The following is a 12,789-nucleotide window of genomic DNA, read 5'->3' as shown; positions in this document are numbered from 1 at the left end:
CAGCTCGGCAAGATTAGCTCACATGCGCAAGTAGGAGAAAAGAAGACGACTATGAAGAGAGATAGGGAGGCCATTAACTTTATTACTTAGCGGAACAAGCAAAATGCCAACAGACGGCAAGTGAGAGGGAAAGCAAGTATGGAAATAAATCTGTTGAAGGTAACAACTAAAAGATCAGCCCAACGGGAATTACAGCTTCTACTAATTTGCAAACATCTAGCTAGTCTACAGATAGGACAGGCAAGGACTTTTAGTTCCTCATTACCGTAAAGTGATATTAACCACTTCAATACCAGGCACTTACACCCCCCTTCCTGCCCAAGAAAATTTTCAGCTTTCAGTGGTCACTTTTTAAATGACAATTGTGCGGTCATGCTACACTGTACCCAAACAACATTTTATCATTTTGTTCCCACAAATAGAGCTTTCTTTTGGTGGTGTTTGATCACCTCTGCGTTTTTTATTTTTTGCTAATCAAATTTAAAAAAAAACAAAATTTTTGAAAAATAAAAAACATTTTTCTTTGTTTCTGTTATAAAATTTTGTAAAAAAAAAAATTTTGTTTTCTCCTTCACTGATAAGCTGCACTGACGGGCACTGATAAGGCGGCACCGAATAGGTGGCACCAATAAGTTGGCACTGATAGGAGGCACGGATGGGTGGCACTAATATGAAGCACTGATGGGCATTGATAGGCGGCACTGAAAGGGTGCACTGATGAGTACTTATGAGTGGCACTGATAGGCGGCACTGCTGGGCACTGATGGGTGGCACTAATATGCAGCACTGATGGGCATTGATAGGCGGCACTGATGGGCACTCATAGGTGGCACTGGTGGGCACTGAAAGGGTGCACTGATGAGTACTTATGGGTGGCACTGTGGGCACTGATAGGAAGCACTGCTGGGCACTGATAGGTGGCACCGATAGATTGCACCAATAGGCATCACTGATGGCAGGCAAAAATAATGGGCACTAATTGGCAGCTGCCTGGGCATCGATTGGCATATCCCTGGTGGTCTAAAGTGGCATACCTGTTGGGGTTCCTTTGTGGGCATCCGTGGTGGTTGGTCCTGTCAGCATCCCTGGTAGTCCTGGGCGGGCATCCACGGGAGGGGGGGGGGGGGGGGGGGGGGGCTGCACTGATAAACATTCAGCCTGTCAGGAGAGCCGCCGATCGGCTCTCCTCTACTTACGTCTGAAAGACGCGAGTGAGGAAAAGCTGATAAACGGCTCTTCCTGTTTACATTGTCATCAGCCGTGATTGGACACGGCTGATCATGTGGTAAAGCACTTCCGTCAGAGGCTCTTTACTGAGATCGGTGATGCGGTGTGTCAAACTGACACACCACACCACCGATCACCGCGCTGCGCGCCTCCACAGGCGCACAATCGCGGCTTATTCTGCTGGACATCATATGATGCCCAGTCAGGATAACTGAACCACTTCCCGGCCGTCATTCTGCTATAGGCTGGGCGGGAAGTGGTTAAACCTTTATTTTTTAAAAAAACATGTTATACTTACCTGATATATGAAGGGTTCAGAGCACAGAGCGGCCCCGATCCGCGTCTTCTGGGGTCCCCTGCCAGCACTCCCGACTCCTCCCCCCTTCAATGTAAACCCCCCCCTCCAGAAAACCTCTTGCCAAGGGGAGTGTGCTCGTGTAGGCTCGCTCCCGATCCCCACTGCCCACACCCATTGACGCAGGCAGAAGGGCTTTGCGCCGCCACCTACTTATTATAGGGTTTGATTGACAGCAGCAGGAACCAATGGTTCCCACTGCTATCAATCTGCCGTGTGTGGAGGAAGAGAGGAACAACACAGAAGGTTTTTTGATAAGAAAACAAAGTAGGTATGTCGCTGTTCTCCTGCTAACACATAGTGGTGTAAAAATACATAAGCTGCTTCCTTTGGAAAAATCCTAAAGACTAAGAAGATATTACACTGTGTAAATTATGAGTGTTACCAATGTGTATCAATTGTGTCTTGCCAAATAAAACCAAACCAAAAAATACTTATACAGTGTGGTCTTGCATTAAAACTAAAATCAAACAAAGTGTGTAGTCCTTGGTGTGGAAAGTCAATATATATAATACCCGTTAGGATAAAATAAAGCACTATAAAAACGATTGTGCATAGAAACAATTAAGGTGCAATTACAATTGATATGCTTGTATATGATACCCGTTGGGATAAAAATAAAAATAAAACACTAAATGAAATTGTTGTGCATACTGAAACAATCTAAGGTGAAATTGCAATTAATATGCTTACATGAGACTTTCTGAAGTGCTATTTTTATTGTTTTAAACCAACAACAGGCAGATTTTCTATGTCTACATTTCTATATTGTCCATTTCAAATAAAACTAATAAAAAAATTAATGAAAAATCTTCAAGAAAACACCAAAGTTACTCAATAATAAAAATAGATTATGAATTATAAAGTGCTCTTGTGCCCGTGAAAAAATACTCTTTCTAGTCTGATGGACTTTTCAGTGAGTGAACACACCGTGCATGTCTTAGTTCGTGTTCTTATTACGGCTGCAATCACCAGATTCTTCTTCCCCGCCTGGGGTTAAACGCATCCACAGTATGTGCCACTATGTAGCAATATAGGAAGACCATCGTCCTTAGTACTGTCTCCTGTCAGAATGTTCCCAGTCATCATATATGCACTTCAGCAGAGCCTCTGTTCTGTTTCAAGCATTTGACATATCTCCTTTACACCTCGGTCCATTCAGCCAGTATAGCCACCGACTCAAGAAGCACCCTCCACAGGCAACTCAACTCTCCATTAAGACATGGCAGTTTAATCCAATGTAGTTTTACTTCTTAAAATGCATTACACTGGATATTCGCCCGTCATTTATAGTGTAAAGAGAGGCTCTGAAGACTGCAGCATACTAAGGTACTTAAGGTAAGCATGCATGAGCGAAGTCATCTTGGCGCAGCCAACGACAGAGGCTGGCGATTGAAAAACGCAATGGAGTTCCAGAATGGTGTATTGAAAGGGAGTATAGTTCCACTTTAAAAGAGACGTTTGGGGTTTTTTTTTAATTTTTTTTTTTTTTTAAATCTTACTTACCTAGGTGGATACAGCATCTGCCTGATGTTACATCTGTCCACCCCACCTCAGGCTTCAAGACGGAGAGCTGGTGGCTTACTGAAGTGCTGGGCTGCGGAGGGGGAGGCAGTGGCTGGCTCAGGCTCACCGAGGGGTTGAGCCAGGTTCTGATCCAGGCTCCTGGGTAGATCCAGACCATATGTTTGCAAACCTTCCCCAGCCTGGACTGGCTCTTTATCAATGACACACACTGCAGGGGAGAAGGTGCTATTTATGAATGGCACACACACTGCAGGGGAGAAGGTGGTAATTAACAGTAGCACACGGTCTGTAGGTTTATAGCGATATAGCAGCAATAGATTGTTGGGATGCAGTTTGTATTATTTGACAGTGCACCTATACAATCACCTAGGGTTTATTCTTTAAAACAGACTTTTTTTTCCCTAAACAGGTTTCTCTACTCTATTTGATGAGTAGCAATTCATTGCTTCACTTTTGAAATGCTCACTGGTTTTATTTCACAGATAGGTGTGGGTATTATCCATCCAACGCCACAATATATTCCACGTTCTTATAGTACAGTCTTGCAGAGCAACGCCTGCAGATGAGAACAGCGGCTCTGATCTGATCAAAGCTAGGACTGGGTTGCCACAACTGAGCACCTGGAAGTCTTTGGCTATTGTCTCCCTTCTCGACTGACAGGTCACATACCTTGAAGCACAAAGTCACAAGGGAAATCGTAGGTGGAACAAGCTGCCTGTACAATGCTAAAAGTGAGTAGGGAGTGGGATAGTGTCACTGATCCACAGTTTCTGTTTACAGTGGGTCATGCTCCATACTAAAAGGGGGAGCAGCACACTGGTTTCCATGCATGCTTTGAGGAATGTACCAGTGTAACAGTAGCTTGATAGACCAAAGAGGCATACTGCGCATGTGCGGGATTTGGAAAGATGTGGGGAATGGACAAATTAAGCTATCAGAAAGTAAAGAGCAGGCCTCCTTTACAAAAGGGCTTGACGAACGGTTTAATTTTGGTTTCTATTTTATATTCAAATAGGGAATTATTATTTTTGGGTACATTTACATGTAATGATTGATGGTGATGAATGGAGATATGTGGTTGGGTTTAGCTACTCTTTAAAAGTGAGTTCTGGAAACAGCAAACTCCTGTCAGTTTATTTCCTTGAATCCTGGTGGGGGACATCTCTCTTTAATTCCTGTCCTGGTGATATTTGTCACCAGGACAAATAGAGGGGGCAAGTCTACCAAGCAGGGACATAGACAGCAAAAATATTGTATGTATGTACAGTTGTGCTCAAAAGTTCACATACCCTGGCAGAATTTATGATTTCTTGGCCATTTATCAGAGAATATATGACATGAGAATGATAACACAAAAACTTTTCTTTCACTCATGGTTAGTGTTTGGCTGAAGCCATTTATCATCAATCAACTGTGTTTACTCTTTTAAATCATAAACACAAACTACCCAAATGACCCTGATCAAAAGTTTACATACCCTGGTGATTTTGGCCTGATAACATGCACACAAGTTGACACAAAGGGGTCTGAATGGCTATTAAAAAGGTAATTCTCCTCCCCTGTGATCTGTTTGCTTGTAATTATGTGTGTGTATAAAAGGTCAATGAGTTTCTGGACTCCTGACAGACCCTTGCATATTTCTTCCAGTGCTGCACTGTGTTTCTGGATTCTGAGTCATGGGGAAAGCAAAAGAACCGTCAAAGGATCTGCGGGAAAAGGTAATTGAACTGTATAAAACAGGAAAGGGATATAAAAAGATATCCAAGGAATTAAGAATGCCAATCAGCAGTGTTCAAACTCTAACCAAGAAGTGGAAAATGAAGGGTTCTGTTGAAACCAAACCACGGTCAGGTAGACCAACTAAAATTTCAGCCACAACTGCCAGGAAAATTGTTCGGGATGCAAAGAAAACCCACAAATAACTTCAGGTGAAATACAGGACTCTCCGAAAACATGTGGTGTGGCTGTTTCAAGATGCACAATAAGGAGGCACTTGAAGAAAGATGGGCTGCATGGCCGAGTCGCCAGAAGAAAGCAATTACTAAGCAAATGCCACAAAGTATCCCTCTTACAATACGTCAAACAGCACAGAGACAAGCCTCAAACCTTCTGGCACAAAGTCAGAGTGATGAGACCGAAATTGAGCTTTTTGGACACAACCATAAATGCTTAATTTGGAGAGGAGTAAACAAGGCCTATGATGAAAGTTACACCATTCCTACTGTGAAACACGGAGGTGGATCGCTGATGTTTTCGGGATGTGTGAACTACAAAAGGCACGCATGCGCCTGCCGCTAGCTCACTTCCGCTTTGATTACACAGAGCGGAAGTCAATTGGCGGGTACACGGTACCTGATGTCGCACGCCACCCACCGATCGTTCAGCACAGAGGCAGAATGGCAGTCTGCCTATTCAAACAAAGCAGATTGCCAATCTGACAGGAGGGAAGGAATTTGTATCCCTGCAAAGCAGGAATTAAATGCCATCTCTTCCCCTAGTAAAAGCAGCACACATAGCGTGGTAAAACACAGGCTAGGCACACAGTTAACCCTTTAATCGCCCCTGATGTTATCCCCTTCCTAGCCAGTGTCATTAGTACAGTGACAGTGCAAATTTTTAGCACTGGTCCCCAAAAAAAGTGCCAAAAGTGTCAGAATATCTGCCGCAATATTGAAGTCCCACTTTAAGTCGATGATCGCCACCATTACTAGTAATAAATAAAATAAAAATATCCCATAGTTTGTACACTATAAAACTTTTACTCAAACCAATCAATAACAACCAATCAGCCAGCAATATGCTTATTGGGATATTTTTTTTACCAAAAAATATTTAGCAGAATACATAATGGCCTAAATTCATGAAGAAATTAGATTTTTTCAATTTTTTTTATTGGATGGGTTTTATAGCAGAAAGTGAAAAAAATGTGTTTTTTTCTCAAAATTGTTGTTTTTTTTTGTTTATAGCACAAAGAATAAAAAAACACCAAAAGAAAGCTCCATTTGTGTGTGTTTGTGTGTGTGTGTGTGTGTGTGTGTGTGTGGTACACGGACACATACATTTTATAAGGATACAGCGTTGTGAATTAAAGCAACGCATTACGGTATCGCAAAAAATGGCCTGGTCATGAAGGTAGCTAAATTTTCCGGAGGTCAAGTGGTTAATGAAGCTAAAAAATTATGAACATCTACAAAGATTCAGACTCACCGAAGTGATTCATTAAAGCGGACTGTGGCTGCACAGTGGAACAAGATATCAATGCACTCTATTAACATGTCTCGGTCTTCCTTCTTCATGTCCAGCTCCGGCTGGGTGAGCTCGCTGCTCACGGCAATCAGCTTCTCTGCACATTGTGGTTGCTCTTCTCTCACTCTGTCAAACAACTGCAGGCAGAAAAGAGAACATTAATTTACCAATACCGTTAATTTAGTCAAATCCTTCATAATGTTTACAGACACAAGAGAAAGCATTTCATATTTTGATAAAAGGTCACAACACAACACTTTCTTTGTTGGGTTCTTTTTTCTGTTACTGGATTTCAAACACCTACAGCTCAAGAGGAGAAGACACCGCTTAGGCTGGATTTACACCACACGGTTCTATAGGGCTCCAATGCACTCGCAGGGGGAGAGGACCTATGGCACTGTATGTCAACAAGCACAGGAGGACGCAGTTGTCAAATTGACAAATTTGCATTTGCAGAAGAGAACAGTGGGATCTGTTGGCTATGTGCAGAGGTACAGACCTGCCTAAAGTGGAGTTCCACCCACTTTTACAACTCTTCAGCATCCCTCACTAAACTGTGCACTGTAAACGAATTGGATATTTTTACATTTTTTTTCTCAGCACTTACTGTAAATCAGCTGTATTCATTTTTCACTTCCTCCTCCCTGGCCGCGGCCCATCGCATCATTTCCTGTTTGCAGTGCCTTCTGGGAAGGGGCGGCAACTGCCTCTGACACTGCTGTTGCTATGGAAACCTGACCTGAGACCTATTACACTGCTTGTGCTGCACTGAGCATGTGCGAGATCTGCAAGGATGAGATCCAGGAAGAAATACAGTCTGGCTTCAGATGCCCAGACTTAAGATGGCCACGGCCTGCTGTAAGTTTATAAAATAACAAACTACTGCTATAAACTAACAAAACAGACCTTAGTTTACAGACTAACTTACTAGAATACATTAAGCTTGTGTATTATAGGTGTATTTTTATTTAAAAAGTATAATTTTGGCTGGAACACCACTTTAAAGCAGTTGTATACCGCTGGACATTTTTTTTTCTTTTCTTTCTGCAAGGTAGTCATAATGTGCTAGTATGCATTGCATTATGTGAAACTTAACTTAAAATGAAGCTGTTCCAGCGCTATAGCCTCTTCCATTTTCACCCATCCTGCTTCCAGGTTTGGGGGGCTGAGGCTCTGTAATTGACTGGAGCCGCCATGACGTCACTCCCGCGTGGAAGCCGCTGTTTACGGCACAGGGCTCGGAAGGAACGGCACTCGTGACCATTCCTTCAGAACACATGTGCCAGTGATGTCACTGGCTGCATGTAATGTAAATATCTCCTAAACGGTACACGTTTAGGAGATATTTAAACTACCTATAGGTAAATGTTAGCAGAGGAAATTTACTTCCCCTTTAAACTTTTATTCCCACATATACAGTGAGGGAAGAAAGTATTTGATCCCCTACTGATTTTGTACTTTTGCCCACTGACAAAGAAATGATTAGTCTATAATTTTAATGGTAGGTTTATTTTAACAGTGAGAGACAGAATAACAACAAAAATGCATTTAAAAAAAAAGTTATAAATTGATTTGCATTTTAATGAGTGAAATAAGTATTTGATCCCCTATCAATCAGCAAGATTTATGGCCCCCAAAACGAGCTGGGATTAGGAGCACTTTTAAAAGGGAGTGCTCCTAATCTCATCTTGTTACCTGTATAAAAGACACCTGTCCACAGAAGCAATCAGATTCCAATCTCTCCAAAATGGCCAAGACCAAAAAGAGCTGTCCAAAGATGTCGGGGACAAAGATGGTAGATCTACACAAGGCTGGAATGGGCTACAAGACCATCGCCAAGCAGTTTGGTGAGAGGGTGACAACAGTTGGTGCGATTATTCACAAAATGGAAGAAACACAAAAAACTGTCAATCTTCCTCGGCCTGGGGCTCAAATCAAGATCTCACCTCGTGGAGTTTCAATGATCATGAGAATATTGAGGAATCAGACCACAACAACACAGGAGAATCTTGTCAATGATCTCAAGGCAGCTGGGACCACAGTCACCAAGAAAACAATTGGTAACACACTACGCCGTGAAGGACTGAAATCCTGCAGCACTCGCAAGGTCCGCCTGCTCAAGAAAGCACATGTACAGACCTGTCTTAAGTTTGCTAATGAACAGCTAAATGATTTAGAGGAGAACTGGGTGAAAGTGTTGTGGTCAGGGGAGACCAAAATCAAGCTCTTTGGCATTAACTCAATTCGCCGTGTTTGGAGGAGGAGGAATGCTGCCTATGACCCCAAGAACACCATCCCCACTGTCAAAAATGGTGGAAACATTATGCTTTGGAGGTGTTTTTCTACTAAGGGGACAAGACAACTTCATTGCATTAAAGGGACGACAGACAGGGAAGGAGGTTCTTGGGTGAGAACCTCCTTCCCTCAGCCAGGTCACTGAAAATGGGTCATGGATGGGTATTCCAGCATGACAATGACCCAAAACACACAGCCAAGGCAACAAATGAGTGGCTCAAGAAGAAGCGCATTGAGGCCCTGGAGTGGCCTAGCCAGTCTCCAGACCTTAATCCCATAGAAAATATGTGGAGGGAGCTGAAGGTTCGAGTTACCAAACGTCAGCCTAGAAATCATATTGACTTGGAGAGGATCTGCAAAGAGGAGTGGGACAAAATCCCTCCTGGGATGTGTGCAAATCTGGTGGCCAACTACAAGAAACGTCTGACCTCTGATTGCCAACAAGGGTTTTGCCACCAAGTACTAAGTCATGTTTTGAGAAGGGGTAAAATACTTATTTTACACATTAAAATGCAAAATGAATTTATAAAATTTCTGAAATGCGTTTCTGGATATTTTTGTTGTTATTCTGTCTCTCGCTGTTAAAATAATACCATTAAAATTATAGACTGATTACTTCATTGTCAGTGTGCAAACGTACAAAAATCAGCAGGGGGGTGAAAATATTTTTTTCCTCTCACTGTACAAACATACGCTTGGTAAAAGCATTCGGTATCATCAGTCTAACCCCCGTCTCCCGGGCGAGTGCACGACATAACGTCACGGGCTCGGCTCCTCCCTATATGCGTTGCGGCCTTGTGATTGGGCTTCCTCAGAAGGCCTACTGATACTGAATGCTTTTACCAAGCTCTGTTTTTAGAAAGTGTATGTCTGTATATGCGGAAATAAAAGTTTGTTCAGCGGGAGTACACCATGTCTGTGCCGCTTGTATCTTACATAATACCTGTGGGGGAAGTGTGACTTATACTGGTGGAGTTGGAGGGAAGAGCCATCGGGAGTTCAATTAAGAGGACTAAGGAGCTGGTCTCTGCCGACTTGTACCCGGAACATAGTAAAACACAGGCAATTTCTTTTCATGTTTGAGGTGAGCAGGTTTTTCAGCTGGTGAAGGATGAGCACTATAAGATGAAATATATCTGAAGACTCTCTGGGTGTTTCTCTTACTTTGATCTATCTTGCTATGGATTATTGGACTTTGTATAGATCGTATGTTGGACTATTATGCATTTTGAATGAACTGTATTGCACTTTGTCATATGCAATTATTTTCATTGCACTTAATGAAGTTAAATATATTTGTTAAGAAGAAGTTGCGCTACACTATATTATTCAATTGATGGTTATAAATAGCAGTGAGTGGAGCACTGTAAGTGTTTGAGCTAGCAACTTGACACATATTTACACTTAAATTTTGTTAGTCTCACTTTTATCTATTTTATTTAGATAGCGCCAATTTTCTTTATTTTGCGGTTATTTTTTTATTTATTTATTTTAACATTTCCCGCGGGTGTTTACCGTATATACTTGAGTATAAGCCGACCCGCCTAGTTTTACCACAAAAAAAAAAAATGGGAAAATTTATTGACTCAAGAATAAGACGAGGGTGAGAAATGCAGCAGCTACTGTAAGTGGAAAAGAAGGTCAACAATGCCCATCTGCAGCTTCACTGTGTCCATCTGCATGCCTCGGCCTCATGCCTCTGTCTCAAGTACCTTGATTGACATTATCTCCTGGCGCTGTGCCCATCTGCAGTCTAATCCCCCGGCGCTGTAATACATTCAGTCTAATCGGCGGCCATCCAGTGTAACCAAGCGCCGCTGCCTCCTCCTCGTTGTCCTCCATGACGAAACACTGACTCGGTTTCCCAGCAGTGAGTCAGTGTTCAGCCTATCACGGACGAGGAGGAGGCGGTGCTTGGTTACACATGGCCGCTGATTAGACTGAATGTATCACAGCGCCGGGGGATAAGACTGCAGATGGGCACAGCGCCAGGAGATAATGCCGATCAAGGGGCATGAGGCAGAGGCATGGCATGCGATAAGACTGAATGTATCACAGCACCGGGGGATTAGGCTGCAGAGGAGGACTTGAGTTTAAGCCGAGGGGGGCATTTTCAGCACAAAAAAAATGTGCTGAAAAACTCGGCTTATACTCGAGTATATACGGTAAATTGGAAAAGAATGTGGTGATCTGAGGAGAGAAGACCAATATAATTATCAGACCTTACATTTTGGTGCGAGGTGGACTTAAGTGTATGTCAGGGCAAAGAAAACATGTGCAGGACATATGGTGCAATACATGTACATTTCCCTGTGTTTTAACCGTTTCAGGATCCTGTATGGGAAAAATATTTGTTGGCCTGCTGAAAATGCACCCTGCTCCCAAATTCTGTTGTGGGCTCGCAAGACAGAGAAATTTTGTGGACTGAGAGGTGTCAGCCCTGCCTAGCTGTCCTTTGATTAGTAGAGCAGGTGGGTCTATGCAGTATATCATTCTATAGTCCCATGATAAGAACTGGAAGGGCTAATTAGACTCAAAGGCAGGGAACACAGGACAGCTCTAAATTTCTGACAAGATCGGCAGGTATTTTTTGCACAGATATAACAAAGTTTTTAATGGTATGTGCAACAGAACAAAAGGAAGCAAATAAGAGACATTTGTTTCTAGGGTTTACATACACTAAGAAAAGTATATAAATTTACATGAGCAGAGTTTCCCCTTTAAGAAAATAATTATTATACCAATTATCACCACACAGCAAATTGCTCAGCCCTCAAACCTACAGCAATCCGGCACACACTGTGAATCATGCAAGTATAAAACTGTGCAGTGCTAATAAACAATCCCTAACCTAATTTTACACATGTCATAAAAACCTGGAAATCAATGTGAAATATATATGAAAAATTAAGTTAGGGATTGTTTATTAGCACTGCAGTGTTTTATACTCCTATTTAGGAGATAGATTAATTCCAAAAAAGCCAAACATGCAAATTAACAATCTGTGAAACGTTTAACTGTCATTTTTCAACAGCATATACCTGGAAAGACAAAGGAGTTCATTTCATAACAAGTGAAGCACCTGTTAATCCAGGTCATACATTTCTACAGGTAGAGCTCTGTGGGAAGAGACTGTCAAAGGCTGACGTGGAAGAAAAAAGACTAACCACATTGATCCGTGTCAATTATCATAAAGCAATTTCAGAGCAAAAAAAAACAAAAACACACAACTAATCCCTATGGCCACACTCATGTATAACAACTAAATTTAAAATCAGACACTCGTAGGTCATATCTCCAACAGCAGAAAACCACCACCACCTACAGCTAAAGGAACAGTAAGCTTGGCAAAAAGGTGGTAAGGTGGTGCAGAACTGTGGAAGTAGTAAGGCCCCTTTCATACAGGCATCTCCATGAAGTGGGATCTGCTTGCTCAGCGAGGGATCTCTCCGCTGAGCACGTAGATGACAGGTCTGTGTCCGCTCCGCTATGAAGAGCATAGACCGACACAGTCCGCTCTCATCTATGGGGCAATCAGATGAAAACAGATTGCCTGTCTGTTTCCATCCGATCCAACAGACAGACAGATGGGGAATTGGTCCCAAACCCTTCTGTTTGACGGACAGGATCGGATGGCGGCGGGTGTCAGCAGACATGTGTCCGCTGACCTTCGCCACTCAATAGAAGAGACGGGATGGTCCAATCAGGTCCACCTGAAAAACTGACAGGTCGATCTGATCGTCCATGTGAAAGCGGCTTTTGAATTTAAGGCAACTAACTTCACCTGCATCTTTAGGCCTACATGAATATCTGCCAAGTATGTGGTTTGGCAACACTCTTTTACAACAAACTAAACCAGACGCTCAATGCTTGTAGATCATCCCTCCAACAACAGACAACCACCACCTACAGATGAGGAAACCGTAAGCCTGGCAAGAAGTTGGTAAAGAAGTGCAGAACTGTGGAAGGTGTAAACAATTAATGAACTCCAGAAATGTGTTGGCTTATAAAAAAAAGTTGTGTGACAGTAGCAAATATCTACTATTGTCTTCCGGATTCCCCTCCCAGCCAATCAGGAAGCGGGTCTCAAGACCCGATTGGCCGAGAGGAGAAGTGACCATATTGGCTGCCAAGGAGGA

General features: G+C 42.7%; 1 protein-coding gene across 1 annotated transcript in view; it reads right to left on the bottom strand.

Annotated features, from left to right (window-relative positions):
- Nucleotides 1–12,789, bottom strand: part of FAR1 (fatty acyl-CoA reductase 1) — a 145,374-nt gene that overhangs the window by 65,630 nt on the left and 66,955 nt on the right. Inside the window, exon 3 of the mRNA XM_073604440.1 lies at nucleotides 6,317–6,492. Within this exon, the coding sequence (XP_073460541.1) occupies nucleotides 6,317–6,492 (176 nt within the window). The remainder of the gene's footprint in view (nucleotides 1–6,316; nucleotides 6,493–12,789) is intronic.

This window comes from Aquarana catesbeiana, linkage group LG11 (genome assembly GCF_042186555.1).
Source record: "Aquarana catesbeiana isolate 2022-GZ linkage group LG11, ASM4218655v1, whole genome shotgun sequence".
In the NCBI taxonomy this organism is placed as follows: domain Eukaryota; kingdom Metazoa; phylum Chordata; class Amphibia; order Anura; family Ranidae; genus Aquarana; species Aquarana catesbeiana.
Note: the sequence above shows the minus strand (reverse complement) of the source record. Positions and strands in the feature narration are given on the sequence as shown.